The 26,749-nt window shown below is 43.4% G+C and overlaps 3 protein-coding genes across 9 annotated transcripts; 2 read left to right on the top strand and 1 right to left on the bottom strand.

The window, feature by feature from the left end:
- Nucleotides 1-160: 160 nt before the first annotated feature.
- LOC118211858 (zinc finger protein 721-like) lies at nt 161-10,188 on the bottom strand. 4 transcript variants are annotated; one of them, XM_035389383.1, is made up of 4 exons: nt 9,859-10,188; nt 8,506-8,900; nt 6,039-7,782; nt 161-4,886 (listed from the first exon to the last, which is right to left on the bottom strand). In XM_035389383.1, the coding sequence occupies exons 2-4, from the start codon at nt 8,864-8,866 to the stop codon at nt 3,818-3,820; spliced, it is 3,174 nt and encodes a 1,057-aa protein (XP_035245274.1). In that variant the 5' UTR covers nt 8,867-8,900; nt 9,859-10,188; the 3' UTR covers nt 161-3,817. The 4 variants fall into 4 exon arrangements, with proteins under 4 accessions (XP_035245274.1, XP_035245271.1, XP_035245272.1 ...); XM_035389380.1 differs by having other exon boundaries at nt 161-7,782; XM_035389381.1 differs by having other exon boundaries at nt 161-7,782; nt 8,506-8,895.
- On the top strand, nt 9,527-15,093 carry abhd14a (abhydrolase domain containing 14A). Of its 2 annotated transcripts, none has more exons than XM_035389392.1 (5): nt 9,527-9,678; nt 10,938-11,218; nt 11,667-11,782; nt 12,135-12,370; nt 13,808-15,093. In XM_035389392.1, exons 1-5 carry the CDS (start codon nt 9,676-9,678, stop codon nt 13,988-13,990), a joined length of 819 nt encoding a protein of 272 aa, XP_035245283.1. In that variant the 5' UTR covers nt 9,527-9,675; the 3' UTR covers nt 13,991-15,093. The 2 variants fall into 2 exon arrangements, with proteins under 2 accessions (XP_035245283.1, XP_035245284.1); XM_035389393.1 differs by lacking the exon at nt 9,527-9,678 and adding an exon at nt 10,270-10,411.
- A 524-nt stretch (nt 15,094-15,617) lies between these two features.
- On the top strand, nt 15,618-26,749 carry LOC118211860 (aminoacylase-1-like). Of its 3 annotated transcripts, none has more exons than XM_035389391.1 (15): nt 15,618-15,765; nt 17,448-17,591; nt 18,958-19,022; nt 19,161-19,265; nt 19,417-19,511; nt 19,781-19,857; nt 20,098-20,187; nt 20,786-20,842; nt 21,559-21,632; nt 21,731-21,780; nt 22,285-22,429; nt 22,591-22,659; nt 22,932-23,011; nt 25,472-25,532; nt 26,299-26,749. In XM_035389391.1, the coding sequence occupies exons 2-15, from the start codon at nt 17,462-17,464 to the stop codon at nt 26,461-26,463; spliced, it is 1,263 nt and encodes a 420-aa protein (XP_035245282.1). In that variant the 5' UTR covers nt 15,618-15,765; nt 17,448-17,461; the 3' UTR covers nt 26,464-26,749. The 3 variants fall into 3 exon arrangements, with proteins under 3 accessions (XP_035245282.1, XP_035245280.1, XP_035245281.1); XM_035389389.1 differs by lacking the exon at nt 15,618-15,765 and adding an exon at nt 15,825-15,974; XM_035389390.1 differs by lacking the exon at nt 15,618-15,765 and adding an exon at nt 15,978-16,079.

The following is a 26,749-nucleotide window of genomic DNA, read 5'->3' as shown; positions in this document are numbered from 1 at the left end:
TTGAAAAATGGTGCACTATGAACAAAGAATCTGCCAACCTAGGAAACATTGGCCCTGATAAGTGTTATGCTCTTTTACAGTACACTTTCGCCTATACCAGCATTAAGGATTCGCATCAAAAATAAAGTATTTGTGTAATGTAAAATTGTTTACATATAAGTGAATGATAATATAATTTTAATAACAATACCAGTCACTTTGATTAAACACCTGACATTTTATTGTCTGTAATTTTTACAGACATTACAGTGACATTATAGGTGACACTGAACAGTTAACAGTATGGTTACCTTGACATTACATACCATTTTAACATTGACGGTCACCTTAAACACTGACTGTCATTGCTGCGCTGGGTGTCACTTTAACAATGACTCATTTTATCATTGACGTCACCTATTCGACATTGGCTGTCACTTGGCCCCACTGTGACAGCAAACAACATTGTCACTTGTTGTCACCTTGGGTCTACAAACAGCTAATGATAGGCTACCGGTTGGGCATTTCCCAACCCGGGATGGGCATGAAACTCTTTGCTGAATCATCAACTGAAAAAATTAACAATAGCGTGAAAATTTTAGATTCATTGAAAAAAGGGAGGAGTAGAAGACTGTACATAATTGTAGAAGGTATAAACACTACCGGTCCCAAAGAGCATTGCATTAGGAATCATCCAGTCACAGAGCTCAATTTTCTGTAGGTCCGCCATTTTGTCGAGGTAAAGTTAGTTGGACTAGACAACAAGGATGCTACCTACACTGTGTCTGAATTAGCCTCCTATCTACTGTGTCCACAATGTATAAACTATCTACTACTCCATACACAGGAGGCAAAAAGTAGTGTCGTACAACATTACACCCTTGTATGTCATTGTTGAAGAAAAACGTCAGCGAACCTGTGCCTCATATTTAATGTGAAACTGAGCATCAAATTTATGGTAACAAATTGATGTTTACTTCCTGAAAACTATGCTCCTGAATATACTAATCGAAACCCCAAAAATAAGTAAATCATCCTTCAATTTTAAGTACACTTCATTAAGTGAAAATTTCCCCTACTTCTCATTCAGTGTACTGAACAACTATACTCAACAGTAGGCAGGCGGACTGATTTGGACACAGCCTAGATTCCTTTCATTCCAAAGTCTCTGGCCCAAGCTATCACCATAGTAACAGGCTCAGTGGCTCATAGGTACAGCAGTATTTGAAATACTCCCCGGATTCTCTGTTGCGTAATACTGTGGTTATTGCTCAATCAAATCTATGATCTGAAGAATCTATATATAAAACTTCTGGAAACCTTAGCCCTGCACAAATTTCCACTCAATACTAGATGGGTACACCATGGGCTGTGTGACTACTTGATTCTGATTAGGTGGAAAGCATGTGTTAAAAACTGATAAGCACACATGGCAAGTATTTCCAGACAAACAGTCTGATTTGCATTCTAAATGTGGCAGGTAGCTTAAAAAATCAACATCACATTGTGATTTCAGAGGCTGAAATGTATTCCAGAGAACATTTTTTTGCATCAAATATCTTAGTTTCATCTACACTGAGCTAGCTAAGCAGGTTTGTGTATATATGTGCAAAATTTATTTTCACAGAGTATGTTGTGCTATGTTGTTAGGCTATGCTCCAGCACATCACATCATCGTTGGTGCTCAGTTGAATGAAGACAGCATTGCAATAAATTTGCCAAGACAGTTTAGTTGCAGTTTTGAAGGAAATAGAGTAGATGGCTAGCTAGCTATCCATGGTATAAAAAAATACTGTGAGACCATTGTGACCCAAGATCAAACTTAATTTTAATACAAAGTTACGCAAATGACAGGAACCTAGCATAATGACTAGAACTACTTGACTAGAACAAGACGAACTAGAAGGAGTGTCTGGTTGCTAGGTCATATCTACGGTTTGGGCTATGTGCCCGAATTGTGAAGCATTTCCACTGCTATGTAAACTTGTGTATTATGGGACGGCATAATCAGATATTAATCTGATTCTCATGTGTTGCCAGGGAAATGGTACCTCTCTTGCTTAATAACTTATCATTTTGAATGCAAAAACATCCAAGAAAATAAGTGAATGCACTTGTTTAAATGTTTTGGCAAGTGACTATGGTATAAATGGGATAATCCTCTCTAAGGTGTGCAGAACGACCCTCCGCTTCATGTTGATTGGGTCTTTGCCTTCACATCATGAATTAAAATCATATAACCGAACACCTCATGGTGGATTTTCCCTTATTTCAAGCCTATTCATATTACTGAGTTGTAAGGTGTACAGTGATGGAGTTGACCAAAAAACAGGCTTGGGTCAAACTGGGCCAGACCTGGACCTTGTGTCCTTTGTGGTGGGTTGAAAGACCCAATGGACCTATTACTGGATACATTGTAGGGCACACCTAGGGTACGTCTCCTAAGTTGCTCTGGTTACTGCCACACTGATATGTCTGAAGGTCCAAGTGTGTGTGTGTCCGTGTGTCCCTTTTTCTTTGTAGCAGTCTTTGAAGTGTGTTTGCCGCAGCTGCTACATTTAAGGGGTCCCTATGTTCTATCCGCTACATGCCTACAGGATCCCCTGACGTCAAAATGCTTTCTGGGTCTGCCCTCTGCAACAGTTAGCCCTCGTGGCTTCTCTTGCCTCTCTTTTTGTGGATTTGCTGGTGTTCCCATAGTGCTGGTGCTCACACATGCGGAGCTTCTCATGCTGCTGCAGGTGCTCACATCAGCCAAAGCCACACAGAAATGCTCATTGTTTTGAGTGTGTCAGCTGGTACTTCCAAAGGACCTGTATTTTATAGTAGGTCTTCTTGCATGCACTGTAGCCTAACTTGTCCTGCCCCAAATGGGACCCCTCACGGTGCATGTGCAGGTCTCCAGCCGGCCCAAATTTCTGCTCACAGCAGCTGTAGCCATACATTGCCCACTCTGAGTGCAGCTTATGGTGGCTCCTCAGCTGGCCAGGATCATGAAAACGCTGGCCACAGACCTTGCAGGTGAAAAAGGGGTCTCTAGCGTGCACATACTGGTGTTGTATGAGGTGCTTTAGGCAGCTGAAGTCCCTGTCACATTCTGTGCAGTCCTACAGTTTGGCTATTCTCGTGTGGGAATCCTGCTGTCTCCTCAAATTATGATGCCTCCTGAAACATTCCCCATAGTCACTGCAGGGAAGCAGTCTTTCTGTCATGTTATATTTTCTCCCACTGGACCTGACTGAATCTGACCCTGCACTACCACCTGCTGATGTTTCTGTCCCACACCCATCCATCTAGTCTGTGCACAGCTCTCCTTGTCTATTTTCTTCTGTCTTTAAAAGCTTATCTCCAAGTCAACATTTCGCTCTGGCGGCCTTCTTGTACAGGGTGTTCAGGGTGGGTAACTTTGACGTGAAGTTCAAACTCCAGCCCTTCAGGAAGCAGCCACGTGCAGAGCTGAAAATGAAAGAAATGCACTCCCTTGCTCTTCCTCCCCAATGCATTGAAAGCACTGGTGTCTATAGAAATGTGTCTATAGTCTCTGTGGTGCTAAAGTGTCGATCACATTCGCAGCACCTCAGGAGTCTCATGGCAGGTTGACCATAGCCCCCCTGAAGAGCTGCCATTTGGTCATGGAGGTAAAGCTTCAGGTGTCTGTCTAATATTTTGCATACCTTGAATCACCTACCATATTTATGGAATTAATATAGAGGGCCTAATGCTCCAGATTTTAGCTCCTCTGTGATGGTTGCTACACTGTCTGAGCTACTAGTGTCACCAGTCTGTGCAGATTTGTCTCCAACTTTGGATTTCATCTATTATTTCCAACTCCAGATTCTCACCTTTTTGTGGTCGTTCCATCTGAACATTTGTTTCTGGCAGCTTTCTTGTACTGTTCAGGGTGGGTAACTTTGACATGAAGCTCAAATTTCAGCCCTTTAGTGAACTGCAGTGTACAGAGCTGACAGTGGAAGAAATTCACTCCCTTACTTTTCCTCCCTGATGCATTGAAAGCTCGCAGCTGCTTGCGGAGATGAAAGCACTGGTGTCTATGGAAGGACTCTGTGGTGCTAAAGTGTCGATCACATTCACAGCACCTCAGGAGGCTCACGGTAGGGTGACTGCGGCTCCTGCGAAGAACCGCAGAATGGTCTCGGTGGTAAATCCGCTGGTGTTTGTCCAGCATCTTGCGCACCTTGAATATTCTGCCACACTCACCGCATTGATGTAGAAGGTCTGATGTTCCAGATCCTTGCTCCTCTATATTAGCTGTTACACTGCATGAGTCTCTAGTGGTACCAGTCTGTGCACATTTGTCTTCAACCTCAGATTTCACTCTGGTAATTTTGACATGTGCTTTTGCAACACTGGGTGGTTTGCTATAGGTCTTTATATTATGTACAACTCCGGATTCTCCTGTTTTTGTGGTCTTTCCAGCTGAACATCTGGTTCTAGCAGCCTTCTTGTACTGTTCAGGATGGGTAACTTTGACATGAAGCTCAAATTTCAGTCCTTCAGTGAACTGCAGTGTACAGAGTTGACAGTGGAAGAAATTCACTCCCTTGCTCTTCCTCCCTGATGCATTGAAAGCTCGCAGCTGCTTGCGGAGATGAAAGCACTGGTGTCTATGGAAGGACTCTGTGGTGCTAAAGTGTCGATCACATTCACAGCACCTCAGGAGGCTCACGGTAGGGTGACTGCGGCTCCTGCGAAGGACCGCTGATTGGTCTCTGTGGTAAATCCGCTGGTGTTTGTCCAGCATCTTGCGCACCTGGAATATTCTGCCACACTTACTGCATTGATGTAGAAGGTCTGATGTTCCAGATCCTCGCTCCTCTATGTTGGTTGCTACACTGCATGAGCCTCTAGTGACACCAGTCTGTGCACATTTGTCTTCAACCTCGGATTTCACTCTGGTAATTTTGACATGTGCTTTTGCAACACTGGGTGGTTTGCTATAAGTCTTTCCATTATTTCCATCTCTGGATTCTCCTGTGTTTGTGGTCTTTCCAGCTGAACATCTGGTTCTAGCAGCCTTCTTGTACTGTTCAGGATGGGTAACTTTGACATGAAGCTCAAATTTCAGTCCTTCAGTGAACTGCAGTGTACAGAGTTGACAGTGGAAGAAATTCACTCCCTTGCTCTTCCTCCCTGATGCATTGAAAGCTCTAAGCTGCTTGCGGAGATGAAAGCACTGGTGTCTATGGAAGGACTCTGTGGTGCTAAAGTGTCGATCACATTCACAGCACCTCAGGAGGCTCACGGTAGGGTGACTGCGGCTCCTGCGAAGAACCGCAGAATGGTCTCGGTGGTAAATCCGCTGGTGTTTGTCCAGCATCTTGCGCACCTTGAATATTCTGCCACACTCACCGCATTGATGTAGAAGGTCTGATGTTCCAGATCCTCGCTCCTCTATGTTGGTGGCTACACTGCATGAGCCTCCCATGTCACCAGTCTGTGCACATTTGTCTTGAATCTCGGATTTCACTCTGGTAATTTTGACATGTGCTTTTGCAACACTGATTGGTTTGCTATAGGTCTTTCCATTATTTCCATCTCCGGATTCTCCTGTTTTTGTGGTCGTTCCAGCTGAACATCTGGTTCTAGCAGCCTTCTTGTACTGTTCAGGATGGGTAACTCTGACATGAAGCTCAAATTTTAGTCCTTCAGTGAACTGCAGTGTACAGAGTTGACAGTGGAAGAAATTCACTCCCTTGCTCTTCCTCCCTGATGCATTGAAAGCTCTAAGCTGCTTGCGGAGATGAAAGCACTGGTGTCTATGGAAGGACTCTGTGGTGCTAAAGTGTCGATCACATTCACAGCACCTCAGGAGGCTCACGGTAGGGTGACTGCGGCTCCTGCGAAGAACCGCAGAATGGTCTCGGTGGTAAATCCGCTGGTGTTTGTCCAGCATCTTGCGCACCTGGAATATTCTGCCACACTCACCGCATTGATGTAGAAGGTCTGATGTTCCAGATCCTTGCTCTTCTGTGTTGGTTGCTACACTGCATGAGCCTCTAGTGTCACCAGTCTGTGAACATTTGTCTTCAACCTCGGATTTCACTCTGGTAGTTAAGGCCTTTTTTTTGTGATGCATCTGCTTGTGCTTTTCCAGCATCCTTCTTGTCCGGAAGGTCTTCTCACACTTGGTGCACTTATGATGGGCATAACTGTTGTTACCATTATGCAACCTTGTCTCAGCTTTAATGTGGTACATTTTCTGGTGCCTATTGAGCAATGCTTGCATATGGAACGATTTCCCACATTCAGGGCAGGGATATGACAACTGCACAGGCTCAGAATCTTGCTGTTCTGTGATAGCTGGTATTTCATCTGGGTCAGCAGTCTGTGGGGGGAACCCAGCTTCAGCACCTTCCAGGCTGACAGTCTTGTCTCTGTGGTTTAAAGCTCGAGATCTCTTACTCCTGGTCATTCCAGCTGAAAATATTCTTCTGGTAGCCTTCCTGTACTGTTCAGGGTGGGTAATTTTGATGTGGTGCTCAAACTCCAGGCCCCCAGTGAATGGAATTGCACAGAGCTGACAATGATAGAAATTCACTCCATGGCTCTTCCTCCCTGATGCATTGAAAGCTCTCAGCTGCTTGCGGAGGTGAAAGCACTTGTGTTTATAGAAGGTCTCTGCTGCACCAAAGCATCGTCTGCACTCGCAGCACGTTAAGTCCTTTTTTTTGTGATGCATCCACTTGTGCTTTTGTAGCATCCTTCTTGTCCGGAAGGTCTTCTCACACTTTGGGCACTTATGATGGGCATAACTGTTGTTACCGTTATGCAACCTTGTCTCAGCTTTAATGTGGTACATTTTCTGGTGCCTATTGAGCAATGCTTGCATATGGAACGATTTCCCACATTCAGGGCAGGGATATGACAACTGCACAGGCTCAGAATCTTGCTGTTCTGTGATAGCTGGTATTTCATCTGGGTCAGCAGTCTGTGGGGGGAACCCAACTTCAGCATTTTCCAGGCTGACAGTCTTGTCTCTGTGTTTTAACGCTTGAGATCTCTTACTCCTGGTCATTCCAGCTGAAAATATCCTTCTGGTAGCCTTCCTGTACTGTTCAGGGTGGGTAACTTTGATGTGGTGCTCAAACTCCAGCCCCCCAGTGAATGGAAGTGCACAGAGCTGACAATGATAGAAATTCACTCCATGGCTCTTCCTCCCTGATGCATTGAAAGCTCTCAGCTGCTTGCGGAGGTGAAAGCACTGGTGTTTATAGAAGGTCTCTTTGGTGCCAAAGTGTCGATCACACTCACAGCACCTCAGGGGGCTCACATTTTTTAGCAGGTCAGGATGATGGCGGCCCCTGTGAAGGACCACTGTCTGGTTGTGATGGTAAATCCGTCGATGTCTGTCTAGCATTTTGCGCTCCTTGAATGTCCTCCCACACTTAGGACAAGGATTTTGAGTCCCTGTTGTCACAGGCTGTTGCTTCTCATCTGATACACTATTACTGGGACCCTGCCTCCATGTGTGATACCACATGTGTCTTTGAAGGCATTTTAGCTGCTTGAAAGTCCTCCCACAAACCACACATTGCAGAGGGGGGGATTGAGTCTTCCTCATGGGCACTTTAGGCTGTGAGAGACCCAGACCAAATGGCGGCGTCTGTCCTGGTGCACCACCCTCCTTGCATATGAGGCTTGGAGCCTTTCCTCTCAGTTCATTCCTCTTGGCCCCACTTATGAAATGGGAATCACTCACATGTCTTTCAAGCTCTTGCTCATCTGTGAAAGAGGCCTCACAGATGTCACATGGGTAGAACTGAAGCTCCAGATTTCCAAAACCTTAAACGGAGGGAAGCAGAAAAATAAAGACCCAGACATAGACTATTCCAGCTTCTAACACGTAATATATGCAAACCTGACATGCACCATTTTGCTGGTTTTAGCTTCATGGTTAACCAATAAACTGAAAGATGGCTACCTCACTAATAGTTAGCTCCAGCCTTTTTTGCTCATCTTTATCAGGAGTGCCAATAATTCTGGACCTGATTGTATGTGTGGGTTTAGATCTTAGTTCCATCTCAATTCAGTCTCTGATATCTGAGTTAGTCTCCATTTACTCTAAAGCAGGAGTCCACAGTCTTATCCAGAATGGGCCAGTGTGGGTGCAGGCTTTCATTCCAACCAAGCAGTTGCACACCTGATTCTACTAATCAGCCACTAGTCTTTGCTAAGGACCTTGATTAGTAAAATCAGGTGTGTAATTGCTTGGTTGGAACAAAAGCCTGCACCCACACCGGCCCTTTCTGGATAAGATTGAGGACCCCTGCTATAAAGTAACCTTTCATGAATTATATTAACATTTATATTAACATTTCGGTCATTTCGGTTGGCAAATTTCAGCAAGTGCAGTGATTGGATCTTGTTATTTCAAGTGTATTTTACATTCTATATCTCTTGGTTTGATTTCCCATCAGTTCCTCCTGTGAAACTCAACATCATTGCCCCCATTACGCACAGGCCCCAGTGCCAAATAATAATAACTGAATAGAATAATTGTCTTACAGGTCTCTGGAATGGTGTATGTTGCGTACATCTCCTCAGCCACGCTGTTAACAGTCATTCCGCAGTACTCTCCGATCTGTCCGTCGGTCAGACTTTGTACTGGGGTGGCCCCAGGGGGCCTCCATTGGGTGCTGTAGTCGTCCCTCTGCATAGCCTCCCAAATGAACACGGGACCTTGTTCCCCACCATCTCCATCATCTCTGTATGCTTCCACTCCACACCCTTCCGGAGTGTCCTCCTTTAGCTGAAGCACCACCAAGTCGGGGGACACCTCAGTGATTTCCAGGGCAATTATATCATCGAGCCCATCAGGCAAGGGCTGGTAAGGGGGGGCCTCAGGCAAGGTGCAGCCTGGTTCCATTCTCTCACCTGGTCAGTAAGGTGAGGTTCCTTACCTGAGTGGGAATAAAAGCAGTTCTCAGGAGTATGTGGAATATTATGTATTCGCCTTATACCTTATGCATTGCCTGAGTGACCTTTTAGGAGCGCAGTGTAAAACTGTACCTTGAACTTGAATATGATGTAGATTAGGTTATAATATTTAAAAAAATGAACAAATAAATAAATAAAGAAAGACTACAAAATGTATAGCAACTGATACAGCTAACCAGGGCATTTCATTCATGCTCCAGTTTGTATGAGCTGGTTTGATATAAACTACTTAAGCTGCTTAGCATAAATATTTACTTAGTTTAGATCTCCCTGCCTTAGAGGGGACATGTTCTTACATTGGTCTACAATCATAATAGGCTATTTCACTGGTAAATCCAAGGCACAGCTACTGTCATAAAACACAATTTCTACATCGATAATAACTGGCAATAGATGTTAACCCTCAGTTATGATTTTACTCATAATCTCACAACCCTAGTGGTTGTGATATTTTAACCAAAACTGCATTTTTAGGTTCATCAAAAAAAGTCAAAATTCCAGTTGAAATTACAGTCATACAAATCTGTTGGAATACCATTTAGATCGTATTTCTCAATATAATTCCGCCGCCGTGGTAACGTTTCTATGCTTGGGTCAGGCAAGCACTCTTCACGGCAAAAGGAAATGTTATGACAGCGCTTCCTGCATTGCTTGGGTCGACAGTGTTGCGACGGTAACAGCGATAAATTCGCTTAGCAGTCACATCTGTCCAGAATGTAAAGAAGTCAGGGATTATCCATGGTAAGAAATTTTTTTATCACATTATTCGTTAGCGTTAGAATGTACAGAAGGAAATGGAGGAAATGACACTCTCAAGTCGTAATAGCACCCTAGTCTCACATCATTCATTTTACTAAGGCCTCAGTTGTATTCAATAAATGGGGCATTACATTAAAATGTGGAAACTCTAATATTACTCACCAGTTTGCGGGACTGTAACGTAGACAGGAGTACGGACAGAAGCTTCTTGTTGAGCAAAGGCTGTGATCCCCCAAAAAGTATCCCCAAATATGAGCCGTCTGTTGGTACAGGGTGTTTGAGTCTGAGTTTGATTTATGTTTAACAGTTAGTTTTATGTTACATCCTGGATCAGCAATGATAACCCTGGTTTGTTCTTAGGATTCAATGAAAGTGTGCATCTGAAAAAGACGTGTTGACAGAAACATGAAACCATCGTTTTTTGTGTGCGCGCGGTTGATAATTCATCAGCACATTCATTGCGTATTTGCTGAAATGTTGTCATTATACCTCAATTTAGATTACTTCCTACGTCATGGTACCTCGCGTAATTTTATCATTTAGAGTTTAAAAAAAAAACTTGCGGAACCCATTACGTATTACCGGAAAGGTTCCTTTACGGTCCGGTTATACAAAACTCCAGTACAGTAGGTAGCTAGCTAGCTAACAAGATAGCTTTGGGCTAACTGACAGCTGCGCAGGGTTGTACATACAGTGGAGGATTTCTCCCAGTACGGTAAATAGTTTTGGGTGGCATTATTTACATTTCCAGAATAACGTGATATCCCTTGTATATGATGTCATTGCGATTGCTTGCATGTAGATAAATTTATGTCCGGTTAGTACGATGGCTAACGTAAACAAATGCATCCAGCTAGCTGGCTACTGGCTAAAGCTAGCGGGTGTAAAGGTATGCAGTGAAATGCTGTCGTAACTTGGCTAGTCTATCTCCGCGGCTGTGGCAATCGAGGCTCCACCGGGCAATTATATTTGTGAATGTTGCACTAGAGATGCATAACGCTAGTTACCTAGCGATATATTTCTCCGTGAACATGTTTGACTAAACATGTAACTGTTGTTAGCTCATTCCAAGTAACTGACGTTAGACATTAATTCGTTACATTAGCTAGATAGATTGTTAATCATTCTCACATATTTGGTTTTATTTGTGCCTCGTACTGGTTTCAGTTCGCAGCGCGAGGTGCCAACATTCCCGTGGGATACCATGGTCTGACATTTCTCCCTCCCCGTCCTTCCTATAGGTGAAACAGCTCCGTAAAATGAACTTTTTGCGTAATCGTCTGGTCGTATTGGGCCTGGTGTTGTTAGCTACTTTGCTGCTGTACCTGCTGCTACCGGCCATTCGTCAGGGCAGCATGGAGCCGTCTCTGGAGGTTCAAAGGATGGGGCTATCAGTGGCCTCACCTCCACCTCCTCCGACCATTAACGTCACAGTCCGTACCGGACAGCTCCCCGGAGATCCGCCTCTGTTTTTCAGGGAGGCCCTGCCTATCGATGGTGCAGGGAGGCAGATACTACCCAGGTAAGACATACGAATGAGCTGTTATGGTATGGTTTGCACCACTTAATTGCTTTGTGGCTTAAAATTTGCCACAGTTTTTTTTTGCCAACCATGGCATGCCTCCTTTGTAACTTAAAGTTCCAGGGTGACCCAAGGGGGTGAGGGGGAAAAATGGCATTTTTGGGAAGTGTCCTCCAGCAGGCATGTGTCAGTCATTGGAACAGTTTCCTTTCCATTACATCTTCAAGGACAGAGCTAAAAATGATATAACCCCCATGTCAATGCATAGGAATTAGTATCTCTCACAGGCAGCGTTTTTCTTTTGCAAGTAACTGCTTTCTGTGGATTAATTTATTTCCAGGCCTACCCAAACTATTAATATCTTTTTGCACACATTGTTAGAGAGGGTGGTTGGTAGAGATGCAGTACAGTGACCCATGGTGATCTGCCTGTGCTCCCGTCCCTCTAGACTGCAGGTGGTTCTTCTGCATGGCCAGGCGTTCACCTCTAAAACCTGGGAGGACCTCGGGACTCTGGCTCTGCTGGCCACCAACGGATACCAGGCCCTTGCACTGGACCTGCCAGGTGCGAGCCTGTTTAATCTGTCTCAGTTGCACTCAGCCTGTCTCCTTATGGGCTTATCACTGCCTCATTGCTCTTCTTAGGCAGTTATGTCACTGTCTCGTTACTGCACACAGATCAGTCTGTTGTCTGGGATTTGCCAGCATCAGCTGCTCGAGTTACGTAGTTTTCTGGTGTAGTAGCTGCAGTAGCTCAGCTGGTGGACTACAAAGGGAAACAGAAGTGATTGTCTGACTGTGCAAATTTTGATGTACTAGTCTTAACAGAGCATGGTGCAGCAATGGGAATTCTGTTTAAAGGTTTAAAAAAGAAATAAATAAATTACATTAACATAGTTTTGTTTTTGGTGTTTCAGGATTTGGTAACACCCCAGACTCGGATGCGTTGAAGACGGATCAAAACCGGGTGGACCTGCTACTTCGGTTCCTGGAGGCGCTGGGTGTGCGGACCCCAGTGCTGCTCAGCCCCTCCATGAGCGGACACTTCTCCCTGCCCTTCCTCATTAAACACGGGGCCCAGCTGCGTGGCTTCATCCCCATCGCCCCTGTGGGAACCAGGAACTACACACCCCAGCAGTACCAGGCTATCCAGGTGAGACTGCAGACTGGCCAGTGTATGTGCCGGTGGGTTTGAATGTGTGAGTTAGTGTGTGTGTGCAAGTGTGAATGTGTGCATGTATGGGTGAGAGGGTAAATGAATGAGTGTGTAGGAGGGCATCCCTATGTGCAGACCTAGAAGCTTTCATACTTTTGAAGCTTTCGTCAATTTTTACGTACACGCAACCCAAGTACTGCAGGTTCAGTAACCAAGTGAGATGCTGCTGCTGTGCTCTGAGTGAAGCACCTACTAGACTTAGCTCCACTATATCAACTGGACTGCAGGGCTTACCCCAGGAAAATTGTTAGTGAAGGGGGTAAGTAGCGGTGGTGTGAAGTGGCATGCCATAGAATTAACATGTTAAAATTCCATCATGATTTAATAAAGCTAACATTGCTTCCTCTCTGCAACCATAGTGGTAGCACAGTTAGCATGTAGCCCGTCGATACGGTCTAATATTTTTGTACTGGACGCACAGGGATTAAATTAGTATCGATCTTATCGTCTAACTATGGGCGAATTTCCCAAAAAGTTGGACTGTCCCTTTAACTGGTAAGCATTTTATGCCAATGGAAGGCTTGCAGGTTATTTGCCAAAAACACCAGACAGCCCACTTGTGAAGAAGGTGGACTGTCCCTTTAATTGGTTAAGCATTTTATACCAATGGAAGGCTTGTAGGTTATTTGCCAAAAACACCAGACAGTCCACTTGTGAAGAATCCAGTTCCAATCAATTTTTATTCACTATATTCCCAGTGGAGGAAAAGATACGTATGCAGCTGAAATGAAGACAAGCTGCATTTTTCTCTTTCATATTCTAATGTTAATTTTCATGCTTTTAAAAAAAAAGTTTTTCTTTATACAATTTGAATAACATTTGAATATTGAACCATTGGTGGATGACTGGCTTTATGGCACGTGTAAATGAGATGCTGGCATGAACATCGGTGGATCAGCTGTAGTAAAGTTCCATGAATCAGCTGTGTGTTCGCTTGGGCGTTTGTGTGCGCGCATGCAACCATGAGTTTCATCGTAAACCTGAGAACCCTTGCGAATCCCATGTGCCGCTGCTGGAAAAAAATCCTAGGGTAAACACTGATATACATATCCGTGTATTGTACTTTAATTTATCAGGTTAACTCAATCAATCTATGCTTAAGCAGACCCTGTGCAAATTGTCAATTGTATTGCATGTAAAATTAACAAATCAAAAGAGATTTTCATCAGCCATAAATGGTGAACTTCTAAACAGACGACGATGGCATTGCCCTGATGAGCCCCTCATAGAGGTGAAACAATCTTTTGAAGTATAACGGGACAGACACTCGGTCTGGTGTTATTTTGAAACCCATCTCGGTCCGGTGTTCTTCTGGAAGCCACACTGGTGTGGCGTCATTGTAAAACCCATGTTTTGCCACCTGTTTTCTAACAGACTCCAACTCTAATTGTGTATGGAGAGCAGGACATTAACCTGGGGGCTCAATCCTACAAGAACCTGAGTCAGCTGCCCCGACATGCCGCCATCCGGCTCGCCGGCGCGCGACACGCCTGCTACATGGACAAGCCCCGGGAGTTTCACCAGGCCCTGCTAGACTTCCTCAGCAAGCTGGAGTAAGACCAGGAGAAGAAGAGCTAGGGGGAGGAATAGGACAAGAAGGAGGTGGGAAAAGTGGAGGAGGAATTAGAGAAGGGGGTTATTGTATTTAGCACGAGAAAATCCAATCTATTTTTAGATTTGTGCCGTACCCCTGTGAATTAAGGAAGTCTTTTCTACTAGAGAAGGAAGCTAAATGACGGTGGAAGGGGAGATCTTTCATTCTGCTGGTTTAAATGTGCTGCCATCAGCCGCTTTGCCACATGTGACTCCTTGAGCTAGAGACTATTAAGAAGTCAGCTGACTTGGAGGTTAGTTCCCTTGACCCGTCTTCCCAGACCTTGGGATGTGGTCTTTGGGTAACAAATCACTGTTACCCTCTCGTTACATGGGGAAATGTCCTCAAGCCATTTATTTGTCATGTTTTATTCTGCTTAACAGGTTACCTTGCAGTGGTACAGAAGTTGCTGTAGTATTCTAACATTTGAGACATTGAAGGTACTCTGGGTAAATAGTCATCATAGCTATGCCAGTTTCCAAAGTGCTTGTTCAGTACAGTTTTAGTCATGGCTGTAAAATACATTTACTCTGTCTCTGATATTTATCATTTAAAATATGTTAAATATTTGCTGAATGTCAAGTTCAAATCTGAGGATTCTTCTCAGTAGCCTCAGTGAATTATCATTTTGCCACTAATAATGTTATGATTTTGTGACTGCTATTTATTTTTATTTAAATTTCTGTATTTATTTTCTATGAAGTTGTATGTATTATAGAGGTTTAACTGTATATGGCTTAATATATGCTGTAATAATAACAGGTAATATTTGTTTTGTTTTTATAACTGTCATTATTGTTTTAAATATTTTTGTAAATGTAAAAATTATAAATAGGAAATGTTCTTGAGTATGAGTTCGCCGTTTTCAGTGAATGACTCCGTAAGCTACAGCAGACTGCAGAAAAGCATCAATTTAGGCACTCGCTTTTTATCTGACAAATTCTTTTGAAAAATATTGATGAAAAGTTGCAGAAACATTGCTGAAATTTGTTCATCATCAGTAGTGAATATCTCCAATATAAGTGGGTGTTTCAATGGTTACAATAAAGAAAAAAATAAGGTTCTATTGTGTGGTTTTATTTAGTAGATTATGTATGCACTGAAAGTAGACCATTGGCTTTTTTCACATTTTCTTAGCAAGGATTCAAAATTGTTTAACAGTCTTATTTATCGTATATTGTGCTGGAAGCTTCTAAAAAAGTATTTTTAAAAGTCTTTTTAGAATGTATATTAAGGGTAATGAGTTGATTCCATGTATCATAAAATAATGAGATTAATAAAAAAAATTAGAGAATGTATTAAGGAAAAAAGCCAATTCAACCTCTTAGAAACATCAAATGGCAAACATAGTAAGATGTGTAGTGTAAACAATCAGTTTCACTTTGTCAGAACTTGGTGCTCTGTGAGGATAGGATCGTTACAGAATACCAGTCCCCAGATCCCCAGGTCATTTCAATGAATATATGAACACCCCTCCTCACCTTATCTGATCTGGACAGCCTGTACTGTCATGAGTGATCATTCTGAGATGTGTATTGGTGTACTGTTTCTGGATGATTATCACCTTGGTTTCTACTTTTTGTCAGCTTGCAACTTGACCCACGCCTCTTTTAAGCCCTATGTAGAGCAGTAAATGATTTATATCTAAGCTTGAGCAAAGTCCTGACACTCGATTAGCTAAGCCTACATCTTTCCTGAAGAATTTCTTCAGGGGACGCTGAATACAGGGTCGTGATCTGTAAGTGGCACGCGTTTATTTTGTTGTTTTTGTAATCAGAGATGCCCCATGCTAACATTTTTGTTCTTTGTTGGAAAGTCTGTACACTGCACAAAATGTCATTAACAAATAATAACTCGTCAATCGACTGGCCTTGTCTGACTGCGAAATTTGCCTAGATTGGCTGTTTACCGTACACCCTATGCTGTTTACAGACACCCACATACAAGGTAAGGAGTTCGGGCCATGCCGCAACATTTCGTGATACAGCGATTCCGTTTCTTTCTTTTCCGTTCTCTACACGACCATTACCATTGTCAGCTAACGCTAGTTTGGTAAACGCTTGTCTCGTTTGCCTCTGGAAATGTTATAATGCGTACGATTTACCTTCGCTATAACCGCTTGACTTGTCTTATTCCGTTCTGTCTGAACCTTGATACGTTGTCAAAGATCTGAGATAGTTTGTTATTAAACGCTGTTTAGCTACATAGCTGTTTGCAATGTTGATAGTTCAGATGACGAGCTTCTTTCAATTTCAAGCTTGGCTTGCGTGAAACACTTGAAGCAATTGGGCTACATTTTCACTTCTGTGTTAGCCCATTATGTGACGTTCAAGTTGATATACTCCCCAATAGCCTATGTTCGCGACACACCATTCGGAAGTTTGACTCATACATCTGTTTATTTTAAACTTTCCAAGGTGTCCCGAAATGCAATCCTTAAGATTATAAACTGGCTCTGATCGGATTTGTGTATATGTGGGTATTATTGGCTAAAAAATAAATACATGCAACTGATCCACAAATAAATACAGCAGGTCCACAAATAAAAGTTGCTGATGTACAAATAAATGCAGCTGGTTCACATTTGTGCATCGCCTGTCATTTTCTTTCTTCACTGAGTCTAGTCCAGCTAATCAGATTTTAAAACATTCCAGCTACTACGCGTATACACTTCGGGATTGTGTTGTACAGCGCCAAGACAACTGCTCAGTTGGGAAGATTGCTGTAATGGCTATCTCTCTTTGATCAATCAATGAAGATTTCTGACCTTGAACTAAACTGAAACCACATCATCTTATATTTGTTGACAGCTTGACAAACACTGACATTAGCTAGCTAGTTACTGCTGGTTAACTATTTCAGCAAGGACTGTATTCAATAAGTGCGCTAATTAGAAAACGAACTAGTTAAATATAAGCAGTTGTAACTAACAAACTGCAGACTGATGTCAGGATTGGTAACCTTTTACAACATTATACTCAAGTCTTGAATCACAAAACATATTTTTAAGGTAGATTAATTGTAGGGTTTTAGCATGCAACACCACTTGTGTTCAGTATTCAGAATGCTGAACATTGTACCAGGGCAATGAATACTTACTTCCCCAACAACCATATTACCTCGAGTATTAATTGAAATGAGGTTGATCATGAAGGTCATACACCAATGTGCAAACAAGACATTTTAAGTATAAAGCAGTATAAGATTATTTTAGCTTACAAAACTTTTTTTTTTTTTTTTTGCAAATGGGGGCATCTTATTATATTTAACAATAATAATTGCTCCACCACCACACTCATGTTGTTAACTTATGTACAGCTCTGCCATCAAAAAAAAGTGCTTAGCCTGGACAGTCCATTGAATGACAAGGGGGAGAAAGTGCTGCGTGGTGTAAAAGCCTCTCCTTTTCCTCTCTGGCAGGGCTCTCAGGTGACATGTTACCGGACAAGAATGGACCAAGTGCCATGGGTGGCGGGGGCCAGGGAGGTTTGGCTGAACACCCTTCGGTCTCCCTGTTCAGAGAGTATCTCCGCCTGAAGACGGTCCATCCGGAGCCTGATTATGGTATGGGACCATAGTGCTGGGTGTTGTTCATCAGATAGCCTGCCTTTCCTTTACCTCAGCAAGGTCTTAACTTAATTCAACCATGTAGGCTCCACTGAACCTGAAAATGCAGGGAAACTCTGGTGTCCTTTGCATTAGTGAAATGTAGACAATGTGAACATTCCAGACAACGCTTGGGTTGGCTTGGTACCATTAGAGGTGGAGTTGTTTTTGAGTGTCTGCTGCTTTTTAAACCCCAAAGCTTTTGTGATGCATTATGAGAACATGGACTTTTCTACTTAGGCAATACGGCACTCCAGGCTGTGCTGTATCATGAATACAGTCACTGCTACAGGGATGTTGTTAGGCATGACACAAAGTAGAGTGTCAGTAACCTCCTGTAGCCATGACTGTATACACGATACAGCACGGCTTGGAGTGTCGTATTGCTTTTATAATGGTTAAAACATATTGAAACAATTTGCTGATGACACGATATTATCTATTTTTTTCATTTTATTTAATAAGTAACAGTTTGCGTGCAGAGTGAAGCTGTTTATAAAAAGGCTGTTTGAAGTAGGCCTACTGTTACTGTATCGGTTACAATCACAGTAGGACGCTGTCTCACCCAATCAGTATGCCGGATCAAATTAACCCCGTTTAATAGTGATGTTTATACCGTATATATAGTGACAGGGGTGCTAGTAATTTGTGAATTCATACATGTGTATCTGAGTATATAAGTTAGTGTGAATGTATGAGCATGTCTGTCCAGTTGAAAGGGTCAGTTACATTTCCCAGCACTAACCCTGACAAACACAATATTTTTGAAGGTGAAAAATAATAATAGCTTACCGAGTAGGAAGAAAATCTGGGAATAAATTAACTGTGTAATTATTAAACTAGCTGATTATTTTCAGTAACTTATCATGGGTCCCTGAAAGAAAGATAAAAGAACTTTGTACAGTCAGTTGAAATGCAGTGGTTCAGGCAGATTGCCATTTGGAATATTGCCTGATGCTGCGAGGAGTACAGGCACGACTGTATTTTATGGCACTAGTAGGAACAAAGCTGGGAACTATCAGGTTGCAGGTTTGAATGCAGGCGTGGAATTTCTGTGGCATGGGTAACATGAAATTACTTTGCTACTACTTTGTATAAATGGGTAATATGCAGTTCAAATATGACCTTTTGTCATCAGCTTGAATTATAACATTTTAAGATATTAGTCAATGATAATAGCAGGGGGTGACTGGGCAGTGTTTTATGTGTATGTTTCAAATGGATAAGCAAACTGATTTTGGACTGTATTCAGAAACATGTTAAGAATCAAAATCAGCACACAAGTAAGTCTGGGAGTTAGGAGAGTTTTAATGTGTGTCTGCAGGTGCTGCTCTGAGATTTCTGGAGAGGATGGCAAAAGAGCTGGAGCTGCCCATGAAGAAAGTGGAGGTATGGGACCACCTTACTGCCTCCCAAACAGACCACAATACTGCCTTACCACCTGCCACTAAACTGCCCCATCTCCTGCACCTATATACTATCTTTCCCTGTTTTGCTTGGGGGTACCTCATTGAGTCTGTTCCTCAGGTGTGCCCTGGCAGAGTGGTAGCCATCATCACATGGACTGGTACCAACATGGCTCTGCAGTCAGTCCTGCTCAACTCTCACATGGATGTGGTGCCTGTGTTCCAGGTAAGGCTGCTCTTGGCGGGGCGCCGCCCTTACATCAATTCACAGTACCTGGCTCTGCCTCTCACGTGGTGCCTCTCAGCCTTTGGCTCCACCCCCTCATTTGGTCTTCTGAGCACTGAGCTCATTCCTCCCTATCCTCTGTGTTCCACAGGAGAGCTGGAAGTATGATGCTTTTGCTGCTGTGAAAGATGCCGAGGGGAACATCTATGGCAGGGGGACACAGGACATGAAATCTGTCGCCATTCAGTGAGTGTGACGTCATGAGAGGCCCCTCCGAGGGCCTGGATGTACTCTTCCAGAGAGGCACTTCTTGTCTTGATGTAGTCAGCACTGAGATGCTTCCTGTCTCGATGTGGTTTACATGGAGACACTTCCTGTATCTATGTGTTCTAACGTGTGTGTTTGTATGTGTACACATATTTGTAGCAGTGAGATGTGTGTGGTTGTGTACGTGTGTGCGTGTATATGTATGTATGTAATGTATGTAACAGTGAGGTATCTGTGTTGTCTCGCAGGTATATTGAAGCTGTCCGCAAGCTCAAAGCAGAGGGAAAGAGGTTTGCTCGGACTATCCACCTTATGTTTGTTCCCGGTGAGGGACCTGCTCCTTTTTGTTGTATTATTTCTATGAATACTTCTGCTATTGTCTGATTTACTCCTGACAGTCATCGGATAAATAACTGTTGATAGCCTTGTTGTCATTAACGGGGGTTTGAATACTCCGAACAATTTTAAGAGCCAATTCAGAACATGTGTTCTGTCTTATAATGGTTAAGGTTTGTAAGTGTGGTTCTTTCTGCTTGGCAGTGTGTTCTAAAGCATCTGTTTTCAGACGAGGAGGTTGGGGGTCATAAGGGAATGGAGATGTTTGTGAAGCACCCGGAGTTTCAGGCGTTAAACATCGGCTTTGCGTTGGACGAAGGTGAGCTGTGTGGGACCTGCCAGTGTAGTGTGAACTCCTCAGTGCTGTACTCTGCAGTGTAAACTCCCCTCCTCAGTGCAGTACTCTGCAGTGTAAACTCCCCTCCTCAGTGCAGTACTCTGCAGTGTAAACTCCCCTCCTCAGTGCAGTACTCTGCAGTGTAAACTCCCCTCCTCAGTGCAGTACTCTGCAGTGTAAACTCCCCTCCTCAGTGCAGTACTCTGCAGTGTAAACTCCCCTCCTCAGTGCAGTGCTCTGCAGTGTTATCCTCCCTCCTCAGTGCTGTACTCTGCAGTGTAAACTCCCCTCCTCTGCAGTAGGGATGTATCCGAATCCAAATACTGTAATCGGGAAAGCACGAATAATGTGATGGATTATTCTTCTACTCAAAGTTGCTCGTTATTATTCGGATTCGGAAAAAAAAGTCAGCGCCATGTCGAGTTCTTATAGCCTCTATCTAACGTTGCAGTGACAGAGAAAGAGAGTGTATGTATCAGCCATAGGTCTTGGCTATCAAATTAACACAAAGTAGTGTAAACTCCCCTCCTGAGCGCAGTACAGTGCAGAGAAATCAGATTTTTCTGTGCTCTCTTTGCAGGTCTGGCCAATCCAGGAGAGTCATTCACTGTGTTTTACGGGGAGAGATGTCCCTGGTGTGAGTATATGCATGTGTGGTGACATCCTTTTTCTTGGTTTGTTTGTTCTCGTTTTATCTCCCCAATTTGAAATCATCCATTTTGCCTCCCAAGTCACTGCTCTGCCACCTACAACTCCAAAATTATTACTACTAACTAAAGCACATGCACTCCTTAAATGTACTTATTCACTGGTTAATGAGTAACCATAGTATTCCAGGTAATCCCAGTCCTATCCTACAAAAGTAAACTTCATTATAAAGCTCAGGCATGACAGAGTGAGCAAGAAAATTATGTCACTCTTATATTTATAATTCATTCACAGTGTTCTTACTTTTTTACCTTTAGGCATGGTACAAACAGCTGCCTATCACAAACAAAAACGCAAATTAGTCAGAATTGCAAGTAAGATCAGCAGTGAATCAGCAGTTTAGAGTTATGGAAAATGTCTGTGAGGACAGTGTCACACCCACGCTCACACACACACACTCCTGCTCATACATGTATACATACACACAAACACACTCCTGCACATCCATGTACACACACACACACCCGCACACTCCCGCACATCCATGCATACACACACACACACAAACACTCCTGCTCCCGCTCATACATGCATACACACACACACTCCTACTCATACTTGTATATACACACACACACACTCCTGCACATCCATGCGTACACACACACACACATACTCATGCCTGTTCTGGCCCCTCTCCCTCAGGGATCACGGTGCGGTGTCCCGGTAGTCCAGGCCACGGCTCCAGGTTTGTGGAAAACACTGCAGCAGAGAAACTGGTGAGTGTCTCAGAATGCGGTCACCCGCTCCCGACAGCAGGAGCAGGGCTCTTAGTGCTGCACTGTTCAATCATTTACATTTCTTCTTCTCTTTCCAGCGCAAAATCATAAACTCTTTCCTGGATTTCAGAGAACAGGAGAAACATCGGTGAGACTGCTGGAGTTCTGCTGTACCACAGACCGTGTGTTTTGAGGCTGACTGCAGTCTATGTACTATACTGAGGCTAACTGCAGTGGTGTGCTCTTTACTGAGGCTGAGTGCATTGCTGTGCACTGCGATGAGGCTGACTACAGTCTATGTACTGTACTGAGGCTGAGTGCATTGCTGTGCACTGTGCTGAAGCTGACTACATTCTATGTACTGTACTGAGGCTGATTCCAGTCTATTTACTGTAGATGCTGACTGCTGTCTGCATAGTCTGTTGTGTTGACCTCATGTAGAGCACTTACAATCTTACCTGTCCACATTTTCCTCTAATCAAACATGTTATCGCAGTCCCTACCATGTATGTATTCATTTTCCTTTGAATGTTGAACTGCACCTGTCAGTCATTCCATATAGTAGTTAGCAGTGCACCTGTTTCAGCTACTAGCAACGGCTGTGATGGCACAGAAACAGTGGCTGATGGATTTGTTTGGTGCCCCGCTGCAGGCTGAACACCAGCGAGTGCCTTACACTGGGTGATGTCACCACTGTGAACATGACCATGGTAAAAGGGGGCGTGGCCTACAATGTGATCCCCGAAAAAATGGATGCCACTTTCGACATACGAATTCCACCCACGGTCAACCTACAGGTGCGTCTCACGCTGCAGCTCAGCGAATCACACGATGCCTGTTTAACATAGAAACAGTATATTCTGATCACTTCTGAGTTTTATATAACTTTTTAAATGGTCTCTCTACCCCTCTCTCCTACCCCCCCTCTCCCTGTTCCCTATCTCCCCCCTTTTCTCAGGAGTTTGAAGCGCAGATTCAGCGGTGGTGTAAAGAGGCAGGAGAAGGCATTACGTATGAATTTGCGCAGGTGAGTGTACAGACTGCGTCCAGAGTGTGGGGTAGACAGGCCGGAGGCCCTCACCAAAATAGAATATGCTGCCAATAAAATATACTCCCATTATAAGAAAATAAATTACAGCACTTATCAATGTATTGGCAAATATACAAATTATTGTCAAAGTGTGAAAGTGAAAGTGAAAACCAGCTGACCTCGTGCCTCTGCAGGGCCAATGTTGGGCACCCATGCCCTAGCATGAGTGAGTTTATCAGATTCATTGATAAACTGTGCCTCTTCTCCAGAAACACACTAACCAGGACCTGACATCTACTGAAGACAGCAACCCCTGGTGGAAGATCTTCAGCGCGACGTGCAAAGCTATGTGAGTGTGAGCATACACTGTTTCACAAAACAGTTTAATTTATTTCCTGTGAGGTGTGTAAGGATTTGGATTTTGTCTGTAACCTGGATGTTTATGTGCAAATACGGGTTCACATATCTACACGCATTGACTTGGGTGTGCTTATATGAAATGTTGGGCAGCCGGACCCTGAAAAATATGTATTTCCGGGTCCCAAAACTAACAGCTATCCCAGGGAGCCATAAGTATTCCATCTACTTAGTGAGACTATCGCAATATCCTGTAATATAGTCATAATATGACTATATTATTTTATGATCCTAGCACTAGGATCCATCTGGACATTGACTCTAACAGCAGCAGCTGCACATCCATCTGGTGAAACTATCAATAAGCACAGTTAGAATTTTCTCAACGGTGTTACCCCAAAACCATAAATAAGGGCAATTGGTCTTGCAGAGATGCACACCTCAGGCAGCATACAAGCAAAGCACATACCTTGGATACACTGAAAAGGGGAAAACTCATTATTATGACTTAACATGACAGTTGGCACTAACCAAGAATAGGAAGTTACAATTATGTCAAAAGATAAACTTTAAAAAAAAAGACAATTAAAGAACACTATGCTATACAAAAAGAAAAGACATACTCAGACAAAGAAAAGGAACACAAAGAGGTTCCTGATGCACGCCCAAGATACTCGTATGAGGTGACTATGGTACCAGGAGAATTCTCTCCCCCCCCCCTTTGGTTTTCCCTTAAATGGCACCCTGAGCAAACCGTCCACATTCCACATTCCCCTTAGTTTGTCCAAATCAGGTCTCGTGAGGAATAGGGCTGTAACACCCCCCACCATCAAGAAACCCCCTCCTCCAGGGATAAAGAGTTCTGGCTCATTCAGTCAGATGGGTATTGATAGGGGTTATCTTGTTCCCCATGAAAAGGTCTTGCAACTGTTCCATGTCCTGACAGTAGAATTGATTGTTCTCCTAGCTGTGCTTTATGGTCTCTGCTGTTTGTGGCTTGCAGGTGTGATTAATTAGCTCCCGTATTCCCTCTGGCAGTGTGATTAATCAGTTAATTTGTCCTTAGGTGCTATTAGATTATTCAGCTATTTCTAATATTCATTCAGTTTCATTCGCTAATTCGTAAATTCCAGCACAGTGGGTCTTCGATCAGTGTTTTTGTTTGAAAAAACAAATCATTCAGACTGCGTTGAGCGTACTTTAATCCAAATAAATCATTAAACAAATAAATATCATTTTATTTCTTTTAATAAAACAAAGTACTGTTTTTTTTACGACAGGCAATTTTGGAACTTTGCTGGACCCTGGGGACTGGCTGTTTCTGAATGTTTGACTGACCGACTGACTTACTCGCGGTTGTTGAAACACTCATGCGCAGCTAGTGCACTTCAGTCCAGTAGGTGGCGAAATGCAACTGTGCTTCTTTGAACCACCATTAAACGCAAGAAGCCTACTGTTACTGTCTGTAAGTGTATTTCAGTGTGTTCAAAGGCAAAGGAAATGAAAGAGGAATGATAAAACACCAAATATCTCCAAAATACAGCTGTAGTCAACCAAAAAATATATAAATATATATCTACATCAGTGACATCATGCTAAGAAACAAGTTAGTGTTAAATAGGAAGGGATTTCCTACCTAAAGCTAACGTTTGCTAGCTAACACCCTTCATCCATCGTATTTCATAGCACATTTTTAACCTAGCCAGATAACGTTGGCAACAAAATTTATATTACAAACCAAGAGATGGTTGTAAGTAGCAGCGCTGGCTTGACCCAGTAGTCTCGAGTTTTTCTATCTCTGGTATGGCGTTCGTTCGGCTATTCCGATTGGAAAGTCAGTGAAATTATACTATGATACTATTAATGATAGGCTACATCATGTAATGTGGGTTTTTCTTCTTACAGGTCAGCGAGTAGATCCTCTCTTTCAGTCATCCCGAAGGATGTCATTATAGGCTTGTTGAAAACTAGGCTGGCTATCTAGTGATTGAAAATGTGATGGGCTCAGTATAAAAAAGGTTTGGTGAAATCTGTTGGGCTCTGTTGTGTGTTATGGTAACACCTTGCAAACTATTTCTCTACCATGGTCATGGTTTACAGAGCTAATAGTTTAAAATCATTACAAGCACAGACATTTGGTGGGATAGAAGCTACATTTGGGGCTATCAATATCCCAGTTTAGGTCTAGGTCTCATAATGGGGAGGAAGTGTCTTGTTGAACATGCGAGAAAACAAGGGTGCAGTATTGTTCATGGCTAGAAAGTAATACGCTTCTGTTTCTGGGAGCGATTGTTCCCCTTGGTAATACCCAGGGTCTGGGCATGCCTAGTGTTTTCTTTCTACAGAATTTGCTGGGGAATGTGGTGAAAGAACTAGTTAAAGGCGCTTACCCATCATGAAATACTTAGCCATTGTGTAGTATATTTACTTTCTTTCTTTCTTTCTTTCTCAGGAATATGAATCTGCAGAAAGAAATATTCCCAGCAGCTTCAGACAGCCGATTTATCAGAGCGGTGAGTGTTTTCTATACACTAAAGCATACTTCCTGCAGAAAAAAACTTTGGCTAGTTCATATAAACTAAATGACGTAAAATGACTAATTTGTGTATAAAACAAAACTCCACTTTGACTTCGGCCACCGCAGTGTGCACCTTCCTGCTGGTCGAACAAGCCGAGATGTTCGCAGACCGATGTAAATGTAGAAATTGCCTGTAATTGGTGTAAAATATCGCATTGGTGGATGCGTTGGCTTGGCTGCGTCCCATCTTCTCGTCTGATTGAGCAGATTAACATACCAACCTCTCTTTGTTCTTAACTTAGCAGCACTAAATAAACTAAAGCGACTGTGGTTATCATCAGTGTCCATCTGTCAGAGTTCCTACTCCTTTACTGGAGCCATTGTTGTTCTTGGTGCTTAGTGCAGCAGACGTTTGAATCTGCACTGACTGCTGTCGTGGAGTGTCACTAAACTAAGTTTGAAGCCGCAATGAGTACTACAGCATACACACGTTTGTATTCGCCTTATCAAGTATACTCCCACCTTAAGGGATATACCTGGTGCACACAGGGGATGCCCACAGAACTGTTCTTTGCTAAGACATTTGTTATAGTTCCTACTCCACCATCTTTTCTTGTGCTTTTCACCTTTTCCTTCCAATTTGAAATCTTCTTCTGCACCTCATGCTGCAGCCTGAATGAAAGCTGTGTCCTGTCGATTCACCACCCGCCCCCTTCCCTGAAATTTCGCTCACAGGAAATGATGCGTGTCTCTTCACACAGGTGGGTCTCCCTGCCATTGGCTTCTCTCCAATGAACCACACTCCCATCCTGCTGCACGACCATAACGAATTCCTGAACGAGCAGGTGTTCCTGCGTGGCATCCAGGTGTACCAGGAGCTGCTGCCAGCACTGGCCAGCCTGCCTGCTCAGTCGAGCGAGGTGTGATCTTACTGGACCTCCCCTTCGAATTGACACCTCTCTCCCAACCCCCCCCCTCCTCCCCTCCACAGACCCTCTCTTTCTCTCTTCCTTCCTTCCACTCTCTTCCATTTCTGTCTCTTTTCTCTCCCCTCAGCCCAGCGCCCCCCAACATCGTAACTCAGGGCACAGGCCTCCTTGCCTCTTTCCAAGATTTAACACTCGCGCTGCTGCCACCAATGAAGGAATGTTATCACAGCAATGTAACTGAGCACTGTGAACATTATCAAAGCAAAATACTGAGCACAGTGAA

This window comes from Anguilla anguilla, chromosome 13 (assembly GCF_013347855.1).
Source record: "Anguilla anguilla isolate fAngAng1 chromosome 13, fAngAng1.pri, whole genome shotgun sequence".
NCBI classification, from domain to species: domain Eukaryota; kingdom Metazoa; phylum Chordata; class Actinopteri; order Anguilliformes; family Anguillidae; genus Anguilla; species Anguilla anguilla.
This window is presented reverse-complemented; position numbering and strand designations above follow the sequence as displayed.